At 39.3% G+C, this 23,190-nt stretch overlaps 1 protein-coding gene across 10 annotated transcripts in view; it reads right to left on the minus strand.

Annotated features, from left to right (window-relative positions):
• Nucleotides 1-22,781: 22,781 nt before the first annotated feature.
• The window catches only part of ST18 (ST18 C2H2C-type zinc finger transcription factor), a 291,729-nt gene continuing 291,320 nt past the window's right edge, over nt 22,782-23,190 (minus strand). For all 10 annotated transcript variants that reach the window (XM_089517297.1, XM_089517296.1, XM_089517295.1 and 7 more), the window contains one exon: nt 22,782-23,119. In XM_089517297.1, coding sequence (XP_089373423.1) covers nt 22,979-23,119 — 141 coding nt within the window. In that variant the 3' untranslated portion in view covers nt 22,782-22,978. The remainder of the gene's footprint in view (nt 23,120-23,190) is intronic.

Raw genomic sequence — 23,190 nt, forward strand, 5'->3', positions numbered from 1 at the left:
CACTACCTCATAGGTATATTCCTGGGTTCTTCTGTCTGGCATATCATTTTTAAAGGTATATCAGTCCTTCAGTAAGCGAGTGCTGTTAACATTGTTGTCCTGACGTTACTGGCAACATCCCTGCCTGTTACTCACTGTATCATACGTGTCCCCAAATGCTGTTGTACTTCACTTCCCAGAAAGCCTGGCTGGGGATTCTGGGCATTGTCTTCAATATCTGAGAACCCAAAGTTAAGAATTACTGTACTTCCACAACATCCTTCAAGTGAAAACATAAACATTGTGGTGGGAACCAGGGCTGGGGCGAGGGGCATATAGTCTTTATTACAGGCCAGTGATGTGGTTCATGACAGGGTGCATACCTAGAGTGACAAGGAAAAGAACTGCTGTTGGTGGTTTATCATCCAAGTACTAACCAGGGCAGACTTTGCTTAGCTCCCAAGTTCAGACATGATCTGGTGCCTTTAGGATATGCACTAAATTAATTGCTCTTTCTGCTTGTCCCACAGCCATTGTCATCAAAGATTTTAGATGTTTTAAGGATTTTCTTATAGTAACTTGTAAAGTGCTTTGCACTGTTTTAACTCGCCAACATATTTTCTCGTTTTTAAATATTAGATTAAATTTTCTTTCTTCTCAGCTGCTATTGCAGGATCACCATAATGTTAACAAATTAATTATTGTTCAAATGGAAGAACAGAAATATAAGACATATATACATATAAATAACGGCATGACCTGTAGTTGACTTGTGCTCCTATATAGGTTAAAAAATATTCAAATATGTCACAAAATGTTTCAGTTCTTTCATGCACAGATAGAATGATCTGGTTTATTTTAACCAAGAGCTTGGAAATTACTATCCTGGGTTAGTCAATATGGCTGGGGCATTCTGGGAACTTAAAAAAATAGTTTCTTGTTTCATTTGAAATATATTTCTGGATTTTTCATATGAGGTGAGAGAAGGGAAGTTTTAAGTTGACACTTGACAAGCTTTAAGAAGGCTTAAATATAAACAGATGTCAATTGCTTTGTTGCTTTGTCTTGTGGAAACCTCTTAGAACTGAATAGACGATTACTTGGAAAGGTCATATTATCAGGAATCATAAAGATGACACTTGTGATTAAGGCCATCCCAAGATATTTTGCTGCCTGAGATACAGAATAGGATAGTGTCTATCACATATTTCATGCAGAGAAGCTTTCCAAACTAGGAGATGAACCTTATTCCAGCACTGAGAATTGTATTCTTAAAGTCAGAACTTCATCCTCCAGAACTTCCATGCCCCTAATATCTGCTATCTACGGCACTTTGCCTAATGTTTCATCTTCCGGTATTGGACACCCATAGTTGATAATACTGATATAAATGAACCAAAACCCTGGGGGGAAAAAGTCTTAATACAGACCTTTGGTAGTTTCTATCCCTCACAAGAAGCCCATGCAGTTCCTAGTGATACAAAAAGTCTTCTGGCTGCTATATTCTTTAACAGCTCAATCTCTTCTGTGAAACAGCAACAATATATTATATAACAGTAAAAGGAGGAAAATAAATAAACTGTCTCTCACCTGCTTCATGTCTAAGCAAAGGCTCAGATTGTGCATTGCCTGCAACCATATTTGCAATAATCAGGATGCATTTTGTATTCTTCTTATTTTAGTCTTTGGTGTCTTGCAATCTGTCTAAGTCTGTATAACCACCTCCTTTTTCAGTTCACTTCAAGCATCTGATAAAGTCAAATATCATCCATGACATCTCATTCCAAATAATAAGAATAAAAGTTATATCCCTAGCTTGCCACAATAATTTATACTTACAAATTAGAGCAACTTCTATATGACAGATAGCTTAGTCCAGTCACATTGGCCTGTTACAGACTGCCAAAATAAAGCTGCTTCGGGTCTCTTTAGAGGTATGCTATTTAAATGATGCATGCATCCCAAGAATCCGGAAGCTGCACCAAAAGCTGCACTCTGGTGCTTAGGAATTGAGTGTGGCTTTGGTGCAACCTCTGGACTTTTAGGACCCATGCATCATTTAAATAGCATACCTCCAAAGAGACCCGAAGCAGCTTTATTTTGGCAGTCTGTAACAGGCCATTAAATCTGGCAAGTGGGATTTAGTTCAGACTTCAGAGGCTCTTCAGTTGTGAAATGGAAGAAAGTAAAAAAGACTCCAAAGGTTAGAATGGGTTTTGAATGAAATTGAGATACAAAGTTGACTTTCTTCATACATATACCCTAATGAGCATCTTGCGTGAATGAACATTTGTCTAGCATCAAGCTGTGCAGAGAAGCATCTGAGCGTGACAGACACTTCATTTAAATTTAATACATTATAAGAGGTGGTAGAAATGTAAAATCACAAATATGGCCTAAAGAAATGGTCTGACAGCATTTTACTTCCTAGGATTGGGCACCGTATTCAGTAGATGTGGTCAGGGATATGAGGACTTTTCCTTCCTTGAGAACATGTTCTTAGTAGATTTTCGTAAGGACAGGAACACAGACTGAGGGCTTGGCTGAAAGGATAATAGAACCACTGCATTATTTTAGACAAAAAGCCATAACAGCTTATATGGGTGCATACAAAATTTACAATGCAATACATATCCCACATCACCAAGAAGTGTAGAAACACTTGATTTCTTTGGAAGGAGATTTATGACACCAACACCTAGTCCATCCCTCAAAAAGTTTCCCAGATGGTTTGCAATGAATCAACAATCATAAAACAATTACAATCAAATAGGTGTTTGCTGTTGTGCACCTTCAAATTGTTTTAATTTATGGTGACTCTCAGGCCAATCTATCACATGGTTTTCTTGCCAAGATTTGTTCTGGGGTGGTTGCCTGAGGCCATGAGTGTGTGATTTTTCCGAAGTCATCCAGTGGGTTCCTTGAAAGAGTGGGGATTTGAACCCTGGTCTCAAGAGTCATAGTCCAATGCTCAAACTATTATACCATGCTTGCTACGGTAAAACATTTGTCCATTCTATCTTTCCACTAAAGCTACCCTACCTTTTTAACAAACAGAGAAGAATTAGATTAAAGCCTAAAACAACATCAAGGATCCAAACCCACTCAATCTTTATACCTCCTCCATGAATAAGAGTGAAGGTACTCATCCACTGTCTGCACTGGTGGGAGCATACAATAAATATATGAGGGCTGCAAATCCATCTATGTACCTTTGCATTCTAGCACAGGACAAATTCTTGGAACTTCTTGAAACTTCAGAGCTGCATTATAAGGCCACATACACCAATAAAAAAAAATCAAAGTAAATTTATTTTCCATGTTTTCTTTCCCCCTTTTTCTTTTGTTTGTTATTAAGATAGCAACATGATTTACTGTGCACACCAAAAAGGTCAACACTGGCTGCCAGAGTGCTCAGCAGCTTGTTTTTGGAGTTAAACAGGTTTTTACATTCTTCTGGACTCTAGAATCTAGAGCAGACCTTCACATCTGGGCAGTAGAAACGGGCCAGAAATTAAAACAGGCTCACTTCTTTGGGCAGCAGATAGGTTTTAATTAAAAATTAGTTAATTTATTAATTAGTAATATTAACTATTATTAATATTATTAATATTAATTCCTTCCTCCTCTTCCTCCTTCTCTGCCTGGGCCTTTCCTCAAGAAAAAGCTGAGCAGCAGAGGAGCATTGCTAGTGTTCACCCATTCTCATCCTCCACCTGGCCTTCTTTTCAAGAGGAAGCCAAGCAGCGGAGGAGCCTTGTAGGGCAAGTATTTGCCTGTCCTGCTCTGCTGCCTCTGCCTGTCTTTCTCCTCCAGAGAAAGCTGGATGGTGGAGGAAACTTGCTTGGTAAGCATTTGCCCATCCTCTTCCTCTGTTGCCTGGCCTTCTCCTCAGGAGAAGGCTGAGCAGTGGATGAGTCTTGAAGTCGTTCCAGATCCTTGCAGGCCACTCAAAATCCTTTGGTGGGCTGCATGTAACCCCTGGGACATATGTTATGGAGGCCTGATCTAGAGCTAACATGGCGTGCTCTGTGTAATAGAAACAGAGGAAATGTGACAAGAATAGGTAAAGGACTGAGAAGCTCTTTCTTGTGTAATCCTAACTTTAGGTAACCCTAATTAGTCAGGGATCACTCTGTGTAACCAGCATAAGAAGTATTGCCCCTTCCATGGGTTTTAGTGGCCTCACCTAAAGGTATTTCTGCACATGGTCTTGTTACAGTATACAATATATGATGCTTATTGTCTGGAATCATTCAAAGAGGAATGAAACAGAATAAAATTACTATCAAATAAGTTACAGTGGTTGGAGGTCCAAGGGTGATGGGGGTGGCTGCAACAGACACTAACGAGTAGGATTTGTGACTTGGGATGAATTTGCTGTCCACCATATCACCATGGTCAAATTGAAAATCAAATCTTCTTTGTAAAGTTTGGATACTTTCCTGAGCATTTTTCTCCATCCATCCATCTCTCCTTTGCCCAGCTTGTTAAATGACATCCCTATTAGGCTTGTTAGAATTCTTGCAGGTTTCCCCCTCAATATTTCAGCTTCACTTCCTTTTACAGAATTTAATGAGGCTAGGCAGCGTTTGTTTCAGCTCTATGTTAAGCTTCATTACTGCTTGGCAATAACCTCTGGTGAAATGTGTCCCACAGCTTACATCTTGTAGGTTTATCAAACAGAATGCCTTGTAAAATGTTGGATTTGAGTATTTTGATTTACTTTCATTGATATTCACATGTAGCTATGTCTAACATTATGTTGTATATGAAAAAGCAGACCCTAGCTTTTTTCTTCCAAAGGTGAGTGCTAAATTTTCACTGTATACTTTCTCTCAATTTGTTTCTGTGAAGATATTTTTCTCTTAGCCAACTGCTTGCAGTACTCCCTTCAGTTCTGCATAAAGCTATTTATATTCATGTTTGTTTATACTGTAACTTTGTACAATACATGAAGAACTTTTCCTACCGTTTCCTCACAACTTGATCTAGTTGTACAAAATTGATGGTGGTGGTGATGATGGTGGTAGTGGTAATAACACAATAATAATAATAATAATAATAATAATAATAATAATGTTTATTTATATCTTCCCGCCTCTCTCAATTGGATCTAGGCAGGATCACAGCAGAGTTTAAAAAATACAATTAAAATGTTACAATATTATTACCACACAAATAAAAACCACAGTTAAAAACATAAAATCAACAATCATGGGGTCAGATGCTCTCATTCCATATAGAACAGTCTGTAATTCATAGAAGGTCAGGTGGGTATGCATGTCAAAAAAGCTCTGTCTTAACTGCCTTCCTGAAAATTTCCAGGGATGTAACAAGGCGGATCTCCTCTGGGAGTCCATTCCATAGTCTGGGGGCAGCAATACTAAATGCTTTTCGGGAAGCAGAAACATATTTAGATGCTGGTACCGCTAACAATTTCTTCCCATTTGTTCTGAGAGTGTGAGGCAGATTGTATAGGGAGATGTGTTCCCATAAGTAACTCAGGCCCAAGCCATGTAGGGCTTTAAAGGTAATAACTAACACCTTGTATTGTGCCCGGAAGCTAATTGGAAGCCAGTGTAGATCTTTCAGAATAGGTGTTATGTGAATAGGTCAAATCTCGAGGATCTGGTGACCAACCTGGATGCTGCATTTTGCACTAATTGAAGCTTCCGAACTTGATACAAAGGTAGCCCCATGTAGAGTGCATTGCAGAAATCAAGACAAGAGATTACCAGAGCATGTACTTCAGCTTCAAAGTGGATTATGGATACTGGTTCTTATTAGGACAACTTGTACAAGGCATTCTGTGATTAGGAAATATTTTGAAGCATGTTGAAAGAAAAGCCCTTGTTTTATTTTACTGAATGATTAGAAAAGTTCTTTGGACTATGGCTGGCATCCTGTTAGTGACATATGCAAGTTTGTGTCTACCTTATGCTTGTGTGTGTATTTTTGTTGTTATTGCAGCAGCTGGTACATCTTTCCTCTGACCACAACAACCAACACCCCCAAACTAACCCTATCACTGTGATAGCTGCTCCAACTGGCTGTTCCATTGTTGGTCGAGAGCAGCAGGGTTTAGAGAAATATCTGGCTATGTTCCCATCATTAGATGCAGACTAATGACATCATCTGGGTCCTTCAGTCAACCATGACATATCTTGACAGGAGATGTCTCTGATCTCCCTCCCTAGCTATGGCTCTTCACCTGCCATGGAATGGCCATTGAGAGTGGCTATTGCAGCAACATGGTGACTTCTGGGGCTAGTGACAAAGGAATCATAGCAGAGTTCCACATGAAGAACTCAGCTATGTAGGATCTCAGCCTGTGACTCACAGAATCCTCCCAATGGCTCCGAGGATTCTCTGAGCTGTAGATGCTTTTGTCAATTAAGGTAAAACCCAGGAGAAGATGCTCCTGTGAATGTATCATACCAGTTTATGTGCGTATGTGTCTTCAAGTCATCTGTTGACTTATGATGCTCATGAATTTCAGAAGGGTTTTCCAAGGCATGGAATATTCAGAGATGGTTTTGGCAGTTCCTTCCTCTGAAATATAGTCTAAAGCACTTGGTGTTTGTCGGTGGTCTCCCATCCAGGTACTAACCAGAACTGCTCCTGCTTAGCTTCCAAGAGCAGACAAGATCTGGTGCCTTTGGGGTATTTAGGCATCTATACTACGCTTATATATAGTTTATCTCTAACTTGCTCTTATGTGACTAATGAATACACTTTAAAATTCCTTTACAGTCTACCCAGTCCAGTGCTTTTGCCTAGGTATGATACATTTAGTTTGCTCTTGTTGAGAAAAAGGGGAAGAGGCTGTCTGTATATTTGGTGGAGATTCTGATTCTTGGTAAACAGTGGGAAAAGGTATTAAACAGCCACAACAGGATTCTCCTTTGGCTGTTGAGAAGAAGCATAAAAGGGATCGGAGCAATCCTCTTTAGGATACTGGAAAGAATGCTTTTCAGTGCTAGAAAAATACAGTGGCAAGTCCAGTATTCCCTGCCATTCCCCATCAGGCTGAAAATTGGAGATCTAATATTCAAAGTATTAGTCTCAGAGAGACTCAGGGAGACATCAGCATGATGGAACACTATAAATCTTCCTGCTGCTGTTCCTGATGAGGATTTGAAGACTCTGGTACGAGTTTGTTTATATGTGTACACACACATTTTCTGTTCTCACTACTGCTATTTCCTCAGCCAAACACATATCTAGCATATATTGTCAAGAGCATTTGGGCTGCAGGACATAGTATGCATATTCTAGCTATGTGACAATTAGAGAGGGATATTGATTGTTCCTGGACTGACTACTAAGGTCCTCTCCAGCAAGTAGAAAGTTTGTGGAACAAGGATGGGTATCATAGGCATGGTACAGACCTCCCCAAAAGGGAGGCCTGCCGGCACCTGTTTTTCCTCCACAGGGAAGCTGCAACCGCCAAACCGCACAGCTTCCTTGCAGAGGAAAAATAACCTGTGAAAAGTGGGTTCTTTTTATCCCATGGTGATGATGTAACGAGTGCGCCACTGGCACACTCGGCACGTAAGCCCCGTGTGGATGCCTCGTGGTGCTTACATAACAATGGTGGCACCTATGTATACAGTGCCCTTGTTATTGTTATACCCTCGTCATGTGCGAGGGTTGTAGGACGTGTGGGCTCTCCACCCCCAGGCAACTGTAGCATGTGACGAGGGCATCACAAAGGCCCGTATGTACCGGGCCATACACTCTTTATTTTTCCCTTCTTATGATTTTTTCCCCACTGCTACCAAGCCAGCTTCCTTCCATCAAACCAGCATTAAAGGATCTCAGTTATCTACATTAGGTAGTGAGGGCTGGCTATTGGTAGGGTTACCATAACCCGGTTGCAACTGGGTTTTTACCGGTTTTGGCTGCACCTGCCCGGTCACGGCACGGGTGCAGCCAAAAACCGGGAAAGCCCGGTTGCAGTGGGGTTGCTGGGCAACCCTGGGGCCTCGCTGCCCTCCTCCTCCTCCCCCGCGCATGGTCGCGTGGAGGAAAAGGAGGGCAGCGAGGCCTGAGGCGGAGGAGGCTGCAGGGAGGTGGCGCCTCTTCCCTCCCCGCCTCCCTGCAGCCTCCTCACCTCCTTCCTGGCCTCCGCTGGGGCCAGGAATGAGGTGAGGCCGCGGCGCTCGCCGGCGGGCTCCTCGCCTCCTTCCTGGCCTCCGCTGGGGCCGGGAACGAGGTGAGGCCGCGGCGCTCGCCAGCGGGCTCCTCGCCTCCTTCTTGGCCTCCGCTGGGGCCGGGAACGAGGCGAGGCCGCGGCGCTCGCCGGCGGGCTCCTCGCCTCCTTCCTGGTCCCTGCGGGGGCCAGGAACGAGGCGAGGCTCCGATCGTGGCGGGGCCCAGGCGGGGAGGGAAAGCTTCCTTAAGTGGAGGCTTTCCCTCGCCGCTTGGCCTCCGCTCCCCGCCTCGATCGTGAGGGGAAATGTAGGACAAAATTTTCAAATGTAGGACACATTTTTTGTGTGTCCTACATTTGAAAATTTTGTCCTACATTTTTCCCGGTTTGGAGGTCCGGCACTATGGCAACCCTAGCTACTGGGTACAAAAGAAAGAGACCTAGGGAAATTTCCAGTGAAGTTTACTGATGAAAAAAATAATAATAATGAAAAATGTAGAGACCACATAAATTGAAAACTAACAGCAATAGTGTAATATATCACCCACCTAACACCTCAAGCCCTGGGGCAAAGCAGGTAATACTATTACTATTAGTAGTACTACTGCTAATAATAATAATTCTGTTTTTTAAAAAATATTTCTTATTTTAAAAGTATTTGTTTATCCCTTCTGAGCCTGCTATGGGCCCTGCAGCAATGTACAATTGATAAAACTAACTAACTGAAAACTGAAACATCTTTTTAAAAAACTTTAAAAAATACCTCACAATTAAAACAGTACAGCCCTAGTTTTCATAACCAAAGACCATCCAAAACAATCCAATCTTGCCTGTCCACTGGAATCTCAAAAGGGATGGAGCCAGCCTGACTGCCCTTAGGAAGAAGTTTCACCATTGAGGGGCTGCTACAGAGAAAGCTCTGTCTTGTTTTCTCACCCGCCTTCTGGGGTGGTGAGACACACAATAGGTCTTAGAGCATTTTCATCACACACACACACACACACACACACACATCTCTCTAGTCACTTTCTATATGCATATGATCAATATTTATGTATACATATATTTAAAAGCCAGACTGGTACCTAGGAAGGGATAGCCATTTTATGGGCAACAACAACTTGTAACTGATTAGCATGCCTTTGATTATAATTACTCATGCACAGCATTGATTATGGAAGGAACAAATGTTTTAATAGAACCATACAGCTGGGAGGGGATCTCAAAGGCCATCTAGTCCGAAACACAGGAATATATAATCAAAGTACTCCTGAAAGATGGTTATCCGGCATATACTGCAGAGCTCACCACCCAACTCAATGATTCACTGTTTTTCTGAATCAGTCTGCTGCACTCTCAAACAGCTCTTACAGTCAATTCTTTCTAATGTTTAGGTGGAATTTCTTCTTGTAATTTGAACCCACTGGTTCATATTCTAATCTCCTGAGGAGCAAAAAACAAACTCATTCCATCTTTGACATGACATCCCTTCAGATATTTAAAGATGACTATTATATTACCTCTCAGTCTTCTCTTTTCCATGCTAAACATAACCAGCTCCCTCAGCTGTCCTCATAACGTTTCATTTCCAGACTTTGATAATCTTTGTCCCCCTTCTCTAGACACATCCCATTTTATTGCTATTTTCCTTAAACTATGGTGCCTCAAACTGGACACAATATTCCAGGTGAAGTCTAACTAAAGCAGAAAAGAGTGGTACTACTTTCTTTGATCAGAATGCTATGTTCTTGTTGGTGCAGCCCAAAACTGCATTGCCTTTTTGGCTGCTGCAGGACAGTGTTGGCTCATGTATAGCTTGTAGTCTGCTAAGACCCCTAGATCTTTTTGATATATACTGCCTTCAAGCCAGGTGTCACCTATCCTATATTTCTTTATTTCATTTTCTTATCTAGATATTACCTTATATTTATTCCTGTTGAAATTCATTCTATTAGATTTGGCCTAACTCTCCAGTCTGTCAAGGTCATCTTGAATTCTGATCGTGTCTTCTTGTACACTACCTCCCCAAATTTGGTGTCATCTGCAGATTTGATAAGGCCCGTTACAGACCGCCCAAAAGGGGCGGTCTCAGGCCACTGCTGGTTGCAGCGTGGAGGAGCTGCAGCAGCCAAACCACGCGACTCCTCCGCGCTGCAAAAAAGGAGCGCGAAAATCACGCTCCTTCCAGCAACCCGGAAGAGACGTCGCAAGTGCCAAAGCGCGCACTTGCGACGTCTCTTCCGGGTTGGGACGTGCGGACGCAGAGCTACGTCAAGATGGCGGCGGCCATCTGTATAGGGCACCACTATCTTGACGTATCGGTTACGTGCGAGGGGCAAGGCGTGTCTGGAAGCACCGCCCCTCGCGCATAATCACGGCGCAAAGATGGTGCCTCTTAGGCCCGTCTGTAACGCACCTAAGTCATTTATAAAGATGTTAAACAATACAAAGCCCAGGACAAAGCCCTGAGGCATCCCACTAATCCCTTCTCTTCAAGATGTGCAATCATACTTTGAGAAACTGTATCAGCCATAAAAAAATCCAGTCTCTTAATCGTGGCTTAAAAAATGGGGAGAAAATGGAACTGTTTAATTCAAAAGTTGTCTTCTCTTCTGTTCTTTATTATGTGTACCCAAAAGAATTCGCAAAACTCCACTCAATGTAATGACAAGGTGATAAGGGCCAATTTGTGAATAAGTTGCTAACAGCCTGGATGAAACTTTAGAAATCCAGAACAGGTGCTCTACAGCAGTAATTGAGTGGCAGATGGATTAGATACACAAAACCTCAACAAACTGACTGAACAAGAGAAGGAGCAGGAATGAGGGCAAATGCAGGCAAGCTCATTAACTATGGAAGAGAGCAGGAATCCATGAATGATTAAAGATCTTACACAAGACAATTTATGGTCATGCTTCCTGATCATCTTTGCTTCCTAGGTAAAGGTATAGACATGCTTATTGTACATGGAGGAGTAGAAAAGTGCATTTGGGAGGGTGCTAGTTTATAGGTTCCAGCTCCCTGCATTTTTGAAGGTCATATGTTCAGAGTACAATTAGTGGAACAAACCATCCTTCTTTGTTCTAGTTATATTCAGGCTGCATAAATATGAACATGGTAAGTGAAGCCAGACTCTTAGGAGGACTGAAGAACAAATTAGTTGTGACGTCCCCAACTTATGAACGTCTTCTCCAGAGTGCTCAGTGTCTGAGTACTGAAGAAAAGTCCTTTGCCCTCCTGCCATCTGTCATGCAATCCAGGCACTCTTTCAGTGCCAAGACCAATATGGATGTATATACAAATCCTCCTCACAGAATCCACAGGGAAATTCATAGAAATCCAGAGGAAGTCTTTCATCTCTCTGAAATATCATATCCAGGGTTGTTTTAGTTCTAATACCAATAGTGCGAGTGATCTTAACTTACGTAGTGAATATCAGGTAGCCTTCATAGGCAGCAGAGAAAGAAATGTTATATGCTACATTTAGAATCTAGAAATCACACTTCAAATCAGATTCCAAGAAAGGAGAGTAAACTATGGAGTTCTCCAGATATACAATTCATATCATTGTTCACCATTCACAATACTGATGAGAGTTTCAATTCAGCACAAGGAAGGCCTCACAGTTCCCACCCTGCTCTAACAAATCATGCAATAGTTTCACATGTGCTCAGACATGTCCCTCAGAGCACCAGAAGTGAGAAAAGAATAAGTGTTTGGTCCTCAGGTTCTTGGAAAGCTCAGTCTATAAGTGTTTGGTCCCCATATTTTTTTAAAAAAATCTAGCAATAAAGAACACAAGTTAGTGAAGTCTAGGTTATATTTTTATCAACAAAAGTGAAGATAATTTTCTTATACAGCTTATACACAAGTACCTTCATTTTTAATTCTTAGGACTGCACTATCAATATTTTTATAGAAAGATTATGCTACTTGAATTCCAGTAGAGGGCAGTAGTACATAGAGATACATCCCAGGCATGTATTTTCGTTTGGTCTGTGAAGCTTTTGAAAAGCTGATGTTTATGAGCATACATGTATCTCCCATATAGAAAATTTAAGGATATGGGAAGGAGTGCCTACACAGAACATGGACAGTTACAAATAGCTTGTTACTTGCGATTGAATCTTTTTTCCAACAATGGACACATCACTAAGTTTCACTGAAATGGTAACCTGGAGAATACTTTCATTTCTTTTGCAGTAGGAGTCAGACTTTTCATAAGTTATATAAATCATTTCTGGTCTTTATTATTTATTTCTTTTTTTCCTTAATGTTCACCTGTAAACCTGCTTTGAACTTTCTTCCTTGACTTTCCTTAGTAATTATTCCAAATCTTTGCTATTTTCTGCTAGTAATATGGTGTAATTGGCATATCTTTCCTCCAATTTTCCTCCAATTTTCATGCCTCCTTACTCCAAGTCTAATCCTACTCTACATAATGTTCAACATACAAGTTAAACAGATAGGGTTATAGGATGCAGCCTTGCCTGACTGCTGTCAGTTGGAAACAATTCAATTTCTTTGCCCTGACCGTAGCCTCTTCTCCTAAGGGATTCTGCCTCAGTATAATGAAATATTGTGACACACCCATTTCTTTAAGGGTGATTGATAGTTTTTCCTAATCTAAACAATTGAAGAATTTGCTATAATATATAAAGCACTGACTTTGCTGCGCTCTATTATCTAACATAGGTTTGCAATATGATCCTGGTGTCTCTTCTTTTCCTGAAGCCAGCTTAGGCATCTGGCATTTCTCACTTCCTATATGGTAAAAGTCTTGATTGTAGAATTTTGAGCATCACTTTGCTTGCATGGGAGATTAATGCAATGGGCCTGTCAATCCATGGTGTCAGTCATAACATTAAGCATTATAAGATGTCACAGCCAGAATTCCTGTCCTCCTAAAGAACTATTGAAGGCCATGCCACTTCATTTGCACACATGATTGTGTGGTTGTTAATTGCTTTCAAATTGACCCGGTGGATGAGATATCTCCAACTTTCCCTGTCCTCAACTGCTCTACTCAGGTCCTGTACCTGTGATTTCCTTGTTGAGTCTATCCATCTAGCATGTGGTCTTCCTTTATTTCTACTACCCTTTACCTTTCCTAACATTGTTGTCTTTTCTAATGAATCATGCCTTCTCATGATTACAACAGCTTCAATTTGATCATCTTAATTTTTAAGTTCAAGGAGCCATTTGTTTGGGTTTTGTTTTTGTTTTGGGTTTTTTTTTTTTTGGTTTTTTGTTTGTTTGTTTGTTTGTTTGGCTGTTTGTGGAATCCTCAGCATTCTTCTCCTGCAACACATCTCAAATGAATTGATTTTCTTTTTGTCCATTTTCTTCACAATCCAGCGGTCACATCTATACATGGGCCTTCTCTAGTTCTTTCATAGCTGCCTTTCTCATTCCTATTCTTATTACTTCTTTACTGTATCCTGCGTGCTGATTGATGTTTGATCCAAGGAAAGGAAACTCATTTAACTATTTCAATTTCCTCATTGTCTAGGTTGAATACACACACACACACACACACACACACACACACACAGACATCTTCCATGGTCGTTATTTTTGTTTTCTTTATGCTCAGCAGTAATCCTGCCGTGGCACTTTCTTCTTTGACGTACCCCTCTTTTTTTAATTACATATATCCTTATAAAGTCTACATATTTTCTAAATATAAAATATATTAGTATAAAATCTAAATTTAAATGTGTTACATTTACTACATTTCATTTATTAACCATTCTATCATAATAAAAAGAGACAAAGGAAATTTTAAAATTAAATCTAACATGGAACTTCATTTTCTAACTCTTGAACCCTAAAACACTTGTTTCTACTTTTGTCTGTTTCACAAAATCTATGAATGGTTTCCATATTTTCAATTATACTACTATATAACAAGTTAGTTAATTTATTAGATTGAGCTATTTCTTTCACTCTCTCCAACCATTCCATACTTGTTGGAATTTTATTTGTTTTCTATTTTCTCACAAAAACCAATCTTGCCGCAGTTATTAAATAACTTTTCAAAACTCAGTGTTCCCATATATTTTTGTCATCTAGATTTATCATACTTAGTATGATAATTCTGGCCTCATACCCTTACCTAAAAATTTCCCTGTTTGTTTATTAATCATATACCAAAATTTGCTTGGTTTCCTACGTTTCCACCATAAATAAAAAAATGTTCCTCTTTGTTCTTTACATTTCCAACATACATCTGATGCATTTTCATTCATCTTGCCTAATTTATCTTGAGTTAAGTACCATTTGTTCATCACTGTAAAAAAAAAACTCTTTCAGGTTAAAGGAGCAGGAAATTTTTAACCTCTTTGTCCAAATATCTTCCCATTGATATGAATTAATATTGTAACCTATATCTTTTGCCCAGTTTATCATACAGTGTTTTACTTGTTCCTCCTCAGTGGCAAATTTAAGTAATAATTTATCCATTTTACTAATTAAATGATCTTCATTGGAGCATAACAACTTTTCAAAGTCTGACATTGTGTCTTCATATATACATAAAATACAACAATTTTTAAAAAAGTGTTTTTAATTGTTGTATTTTATATTTTACTGTTGTCAACCGCCCGGATTGGTTTCCCATAGGGCGCTATACAAATAAATATTATTATATTATTATTATTCATATTGTAATTTTTTAACATCTTCATTAACCCTCCGTCATAGCTGATAATAATTTAACCATTGTATCTTTGCACCCAAAGCCTCTAAATCATGCCTTTCTTTCAGTTTCCATTCTTCTAATTCCCCCCCACCCCCATATGTCCCTATACACTAACCAATTCTCATCTCTTAATTCTCGTTTATAAAAGTCTTCTTGTGGGGAAGCCCATCCTAGAGTTTTGGGATTTAGCCTTACTTTGTATTTCTGCCAGGTTTTCAATAGTGATCTCCTCATAATATGATTCTTAGAACCTGCATGTATTTTGGCTTTTTCATACCATAGATATCCATGCCAACCCCACCTTAAATCACACCCTTCCAGTTCTAATACCCTTTATTATTTAATGTTATCCACAGTTTGAGCCAGGTTAGATTTAAAGCTTCAAAATACAATTTCAAAGTCATTTATAGTTTTTCATGATCTATGAAGTCAAATGCCTTTGCTATTGTCTATAAAGCACATGTTTTTTCTTTCTTTCTGGAATTCCTTAGTACACTCCATCAACCACTTGTACGTTTGCAATGTGGTTCCTAGTGCCTCTATTCCTTTTCTGAATCCTACTTGGACCTCTGGGATTTCTCTTTTCATGTATTATAGGAGTTTGTGCTGTAGAATTTTGACCATAATTTTGCTTGTGTGGAAATTAATGCTATGGTCCTATAGTTTTGTCCTATAGTCTTCTGTCTCCTTTTTGTGTGACTGGGAATATATATTGGGAAGTCGAAGGCTTTCATGGCCAGCATCCATAGTTTTTTGTGGGTTTTTTGGGCTATGTGGCCATGGCCACATAGCCCAAAAAATCCACAAAAAAACTATGGAATATATATTGATCATTTCCAGATCGCTGGTCAGCATTTTGTTTTTCATATTTGTTGACATAGACTAATTAACATGAGAGTTGATTCTGTCTCCATGCATTATAGCAGTTCAATTGTAGTATCATCTGTTCCTGGTGATTTATTTTTCCCAGTTTCTCTTCTTATGGCTTCCAGCTCGGTTTTTAGAATTTGGGGTTCATCTTCATATGGCTCTTCATTCCATGTGTCTTTCATTTTTTCATCTCTTTTATATTGTTCTGTGGATTGCATTCAACATTTTTATTTCTTCTTGATCTTTTAGTACATTCATTTTATTGTCATAGAACATCCCAGACCTTGGTTTGAACTTCCCTTTGAGTTCCTGGATCTTGTGGAAGAGGTCTTTAGTTCTTCCTTTTTTTGCTGTCATCTTCTATTTCTCTGCATTGTAATAGTTTTCTTTATCCTTGTACACTAGTCATTGTACAGTTATATTCATAGTTCTAGCTTTGTTCCTGTCTCCCTTCTCTTTTGCTTTTCTTCTTTCTTTTACTGCCTGAAGCATTTAATCTATGATCTACTATTTCTTCTTCCTCCCCTTTTTTGGCCACCAGTATTGTATTTCTGCATTCTTCCTTAATTATGTCCTTGGCTTCTGCCTGAGATTCTAATTCTCAGTCAATTATACTTAATAGCACAAATATGTTTCTTATATTGTCTGTAAATTCTTTTGAAACATTGTTCATACCATATTTTGGTATAATGACTATTTTTGTTTTCTTCATCAGCTTTACTCTAATGTTTTGATATAAGTAGTTCATGATCTATACATCAGTCTGCATCTGATCTAGTTTTGGCTGCCAGAATAGAACTTCTCCATCTTGTGCTTCCAATTACATAGTTTATCTGATTTTCGTATTGGCCATCTGGAGATGTCCATGTGTATATTCACCTCTCTGGTTGTATGAAAAAGGTGTTTGCAATGAATAGGTTGTTAGCCTCACAAAATTCTATGAGATACCTGCCTGCTTCAAGTCTTGTACCATAGGATGCAGCCATGACAGTTACAAAGGAATCATAGTGCTGTAACTGTCTAGTGTGCAGGGTCCTTGTGCCACAGCTTTTCAAGAATCAAAGTTGTGAATATATTATTATTATTATTTGATTTTTTTTACACATTTGGCAGTTCATGCAGCCTTCCAGATGTTCTTGGATACAGAACATTATCCCCTAAATCTACTGCATCTGCTTAACTCTGCATTGTGGAAGATAGCTAGACATAAATGAAATATCTTCATAATCTTGCCTATGAAGTGTGACCACTGTTTGCCTGATATACAGTGCATCCTCGCCTTATGTGGGGATCCGTTCCGGATCCCTCCGCGTAAGGCGAATTCCGCCTATGCTCAAACCCCATTGTAAACAATGGGGCTTGTGCACGGTGGCACGGCGGCACGCAGGGCTCAACAGGCACGCGCGCCCATTCAATTGAATGGGAAGCAACACCCCTTCCGCCCCATGTGCGCCCTGTGGCTTGAGCGCGTATGTTCAAGCCGCATAGGGTGTGCCCGCGTATGACGCAGGTGCGCTGTATTTGCAGAATATTGCATATACAAAAGTTAGTTGTATGGAGAAATGTGAGAGAAAATTCAGAGAAAACTCTTGTTGTTGCTAGATTTGTGAATCAAGATTGCTTTTCTGTCCCTTAGTTCTCTTCTCCCATAAATGCACAGAGTTGATAAACTTAGTTCTTTATGTTTTTTACTTTTTATGTGGACATAAATGTTTTTCTTTCCTCAGACATAATTAAAAATGCTTGGCTATTTTGTTGAGAACCCTATTTGAGGCATAATGACTCTGGCAGTAATAGAGGAGAAAACATATGCTGCTTGCATGCCTCTGTGGTTCTGCCTCCTCTATAAACGCGTGCTGTGATTATCATTACAGAGACAATTTTTGCCTGTGTTCTCCACTACACACAGCTGGTTGTGAGTGAAACTGAAATTATTATGGAGATGATGAAATATTGCTCTCCTTAACTACATCTGTATGATTCAGCCAGTTGTATATTATTTCACTAATGTTCAGCTATCTGACCTGCCTTTAGCTTCTTTTACTTTGATCCAACCAAGGACAATTTGTTTGTAGAAACTCGCATATATACATGGCTAGCCCTTCTAGAAGAGAGACAGCATGGACTAAGACACTGGAGACCAGGGTTCATTTTCCTGTTTGACCACAAAAATGACTAGGTAACCTTGGGTGAATCACAAACTCTAAGCCCCAGAAAACCCTATGACAGGTTCACCTTAAGGTCATCTTAAGTAAAAAACTACTTGAAGGCACACAATACTAATAAAGCCTTTCTAGAATAAATACTCCTTCCTAAACTGCAAATCCTAGAATTTATAGGAACCATAGTGGTTAAAAGGCAATAGTAACACTGCAATTGTGTAATGTGAAAGGACAGTTAGACATGGGATGATCCACTGATGTTCAGGAAGTGCGCCAAGCTTACAGACACACGTGCTTCCTGAATGGTCCAGCAACATTTTACCAGTGATTCTACTAGGTATGAAAATCTTCCCTGAATCATTCAGGGAGAGTGGATTTCCTCTGAACGCAAAATTTCCATTTAAAGGAAATTCCCTCTCCTTGAATGATTCAGGGATTCTAGAGGGAGCTGATGATTCACTGACATTCAGGAAGCATGTTTACAGACACGCACGCTTCCTGAACAATCCAGCAATGTTTTACCAGCAATTCTGCCAGGTATGAAAATCTTCAAGATCCTGAAGTATAAACATGTATCTCACAATACCATAGTTAGGATGACTCATTTCTCATTTCTTTGTATGGTTGTGAAAGCTGGACATTGAAGAATGCTGATGGGAAGAAAATAAAGTAATTTGAAATGTACAGCTGGAGATGAGTTGTACGGATACCTTGGCCTGCTAAAAAATCCAATAAATGGGTCCTAGAGCAAAGCAAGCCTAAACTCTCCTTAAAAGCCAAGATGACTAAACTGAGTGTTGCATGCTTTAGCAAATGTAATTTGTTGCTTTTTACCAAAAAGGAAAAATTGCTGTTGAAGACATCAGGAATTGTTATGGGTTACTTCAAATGTGTGTATGTATTCTGTGAATAAAAAAAATAAATGTGGAAAAAACATATGAGGCATAGACTGTGTCAAATCCACTATATATGAAATCACATTCACCACAATGTTAGCTATAGCAAGGACTGAAAGAGCAATATATGAACAAGTGCAGCAGTGGTTTCGCTGTAATTCTTGTGGTTTCTGGAATATTTTCTTCTCTCTCTCCTCTGCCCTTACCAAGTTACACAATAATGAAAGGACTTGTGGTTAGAAGTTATACTAGATGGAGTTTCTCCAGCCTGGTGTCTCTGGATATGTCAAACTGCACTCATCATCATCCTTCCTGGGTATGGTGGAAGTTGTCATAAAGAACACCTGGGTGGCTGCATTTGAGTTTAAGTTTAAACTTTAAGGGAGTGGCACATGAGCAAACAAATATAGGCTAAGCAAGAGTTGATAGGTGTAGTTAGCAGTTGGCAACTAAAAACAGCAAAGAGGTTGTGAAACCTGTTTCAGTATCAATTTTATTTCCTACCATACACCAAATGTACAGCACAGAACACAGTTTTGTTGCTTTGATGTAAGAAATATTAATTGTATGAAGAAACAGTATACAAACTACTCTGAAATTAAAAAAAAGAGAAAGAAATGCATACATCATTGCTCTTTACAAAAGTTCTAATTTACAGGATAGCTCATCAATGCAAATTAATACAGGAAAGAAAACAAAAGGGAAAGGAAGGGGAGGAGGAATCACAGTGCACATTACAAAACATCAAGTACAAAGAAGGCAAATAAATATGATGATACATCCTGAGCAAACAGTCCAAACACAGATAAATTAATTTAAGCCATAGGTAAATCATAGTGATAAATAGGTCAGTTATTGTTTAAATTAAATTAAATTATATATATAACAAATTTCTTAAAATATTTAGTAAATTAAAATTTTAATCTCTGTCACAAGTGAATTCATTTTTGTATGCATTAAACAGGTATAGCAAATGTCTTTTAAAAAACCCAGGTACAATAATTTTTAATAGCAATTTGGTGTTCTATTTTATATTAGCACATACTCCGGTTTCTGTCAAATTGTTTTTTTAAAAAATAAACACAGCTTCTAAGAACATACTCCTCTCCTGTCTAAACTAAGGTCTGGGGGCCAAACCAAATCCCCACATAAACAGCAAGCCCCACCTAATGCGGAACAGCAATCACAGTGTATGAAAGTTGAATGACCTTGGAGAAGCACTCTTGGATAAGAACGCTATAATATCATTGTATGAGTGATGACTGTGAATGCTGTCATATCCAAACCAAGATCTCAAGTAGGCAAGTAAAAATTAACACTTTCATTGTAGCACAGAAAAATTAAAATCCACGCTAGATCCATGTATACATTTTACACCGAGGCACCTGTGCACAATAGACATGTGTGCATACCAAGAACAAACAACCAAAAGAGGGGGGGAAAAAACCTCACCCAAGATGGTTGTTTATACCTTTGTTTCAAACAATGTTTTTTTTAAAAATTGGGGGTGTGGGGGAGGAAATGTATTACTTAAACTCCCTGAAATAAATATCAGACCTTGGTTTACTACTAAATTGAGTCTGAATACAGATGCTGAAAAGGTCTACTGCACTTGGGACATGTGTGCCTGTATTTCTGAGTGGGTGCCTAAGAAATGTACTTATGAAATCCACTCTTAAGACAGGAATGGGAAATGCATGCTTCTCCAGATGTTGCCTGACTGCACCCTGAGAAGACCTGATCCCATCTGATTTCAGAAGCTAAGCAGAGTCAAGCCTAGTTTGTACTTGGATCAAAGGTCGTGATACAATGTTATAGTACTTTGAGCCCACTTTATTTGCTATTGCTCCATCCAATGGAATCCTAGGATTTGTAGTTTGTAGTGACATACTTGGAATTCTTTACTAGAGAGAGCTTTAGTTCAGTGAAGCACCTTTTCTAGCAGAAAATTCTAAGTATCTCACCAAACTAGAAAACCCAAGATTTCTCAGGATGGAGTCAAGACAGTTAAAATGGGATCAAACTACCAGAACGGTGTAGTATGGATACACTCCCAGGAATGCCAGGCATCTCCAGGTAGGGTTGAAAGAGAATCCTCTCTGAACCCTTGCGGCCTGCTGCCAAACAGATATCAATATGCTGGGCAGTTTCTGGTGTTTCTATAGTCCATCACCATTGGCTATGCTGGCTAAGACTGACAGCAGCTGGTGTCCAACAACATCTGGAAGACCACATATTCCCTGTCCTTGTCTTAACAAATGATAATCTGTAGAAACTCAGGCTATCTTCAATAGCAATTCAAAACAAAGTTGCAGCCTGATTCACTGCTACAAAGGACTCTGATATGCACACAGGTTCCTCTTTGCAAGCCAAAGCTTCCCCTTTGACTCCAGTATATGAGAAAGCTCTGTGCACATACCAGAGATGTGCTGATGGGGAGTGGAGCTGTCCCACAATAGTACAGAATATGCAGTTCTATGTACCAGACTCCCTCTGTTGCCCTCCCAATGTACTGGAATGCAGCTGGCATGGCTATAGGATGATTGGAGTTGTAGCCCAACATGTCTGGAGGGCAAACAGCTTGGGGAAGGCTCTTGAAAACAGTAAGCTGTAGCTGAATGGTGGAGTATGCACTTGGTATGAAGAAGGTCTTAGGTCCAATCTAGTTCTGGTAGGACTAGAAAAGAACTCTCTCTGAGATAGCACCAAAGGTCAGTCACTATACCGACTGAGCTATATGGGCTGATACTGGCAATACTGAGCAAGATGGACTGATCTATCTTCTGGTTTAGTATCAGAGTATCAAATAGAGCTGTTTTCTTGGATGTTAAGTCCTATCTATCTTATGACAATTTACTTTAAAGCATTAGTATATAATGCAGGTAACAAAGAGACTCTGGACAAACTTACTTCTGGGGATAACAACTTCCAGAATGTCCCAGCCCACATAGCTAAGGGATTCTGGGAGCTGTAGTTAAAAAACATAACAGGGAGTGCATTCCTATAGCTCCTAGATCTTATCATCAGGTATTGATGCTGTGCACCTTCAGTTCACTGCAGTGGGAATTGTTCCCTCTCTGTTAAAACAGGAAAGCAACTGCAGGACTCTTGGTTTTTCTTTTTTTCTTCAATCAAAATTCAATTGCTGTCCTTTCAGGGATGATGATCTTGGCTTAATTGTATATACAATATCATCAGCTTGGATTGCTTTTTCCCCCAGTATGAAATTATATTGATATTGGTCAACTAACCAATGTGTTTACACAGCTATCTACCAAAAAGCTGCAGATCATTTCAAAGATTACTACATTGAAGGGGATAGAAACATTTTTTCCTCTCCTTGTATGAATGATGGGCAGGTGTGTGTGTGGATTCCTTAAATAAATCTGTTCTCCCCTTGAATGGTTTCAAACAATCATTTTGTGAAGGCTAAGACACACAGCCAAGTCCAATGCTTTGCTGATTGCTATATTTCATTTATTGCTTAAAACAATCTTGAATTCTTACAACATGCTGTGCTCAATCAGATGAAGTTCCTCCAGCAGAGGGCACCATTCACCTTTATATCCCTGGTTCATTGCATCTCTCTCATGCTATTGCAAATCCATTTCCCATTTCATTAAAAAAAAAGCTGCTATAAAAAAGCAGGATGTGATGAAAATAATACTAGAATCACAGTTCTGTTATTTTGTTTCTTTCATAGTTCTCCCCTTTTCATCCTGTACAAACCCAGCAACTCATTTAATTTACACTATAACTTTCAGTCTATTTAAAACCTCACTTGAAAATAAATTAACAAACATATTTGTAAAAATATGGCAGGCTGAAAGAAATGTGTTTAAAAGACTAAAAAAGAAAGAAAACCCACACACAACTCTTGGCTTGAAAATAAATTTAAAAATGTAAAAAAATATTCACACACACTTTTTTTACATTCACTATAAAATGAAAAGAGTGCAAAACAACAATGACAACAAAAAAGATTTGTACAGAAATAAATATATTCTGTGATCTGAGTCATTGCTGTTAATACAATAGTCTGTTATGTTTTCTGTCCTTTTTATGTCAGCTGGAAAAAAAATAGTGCAATGTTGTAATTGGAAATGCAGCACAGCAATCAATACTCCTAAGCAGTCCAGGCGTTCTTCATGGATCCATCTGGAGTCCACTGCTGCTACGTAACTCCTGTTTCCCAGAAGCTTTCTCCATCCTACACATGGATACCCTTCACTGCCTGTTTGATACTTTCCAGCAGGGCTTTGCAGTCTGGGGAATAGTCCCGTTCCAGATTGCTGTACATGTCTGTGAGTGTATTTACATATGCTTCAAAATTCTGCTCACTGATTGGGCCCTGAATGAAGACAAAACATGGAAGTCAAATTTCAGTATTATAAACGGTACATTGGATATAAAAGAAGTAGC

This window comes from Sceloporus occidentalis, unplaced genomic scaffold, assembly GCF_023333645.1.
Source record: "Sceloporus occidentalis isolate IW3139 unplaced genomic scaffold, rSceOcc1.0.p SCAF_3, whole genome shotgun sequence".
Taxonomy (NCBI): domain Eukaryota; kingdom Metazoa; phylum Chordata; class Lepidosauria; order Squamata; family Phrynosomatidae; genus Sceloporus; species Sceloporus occidentalis.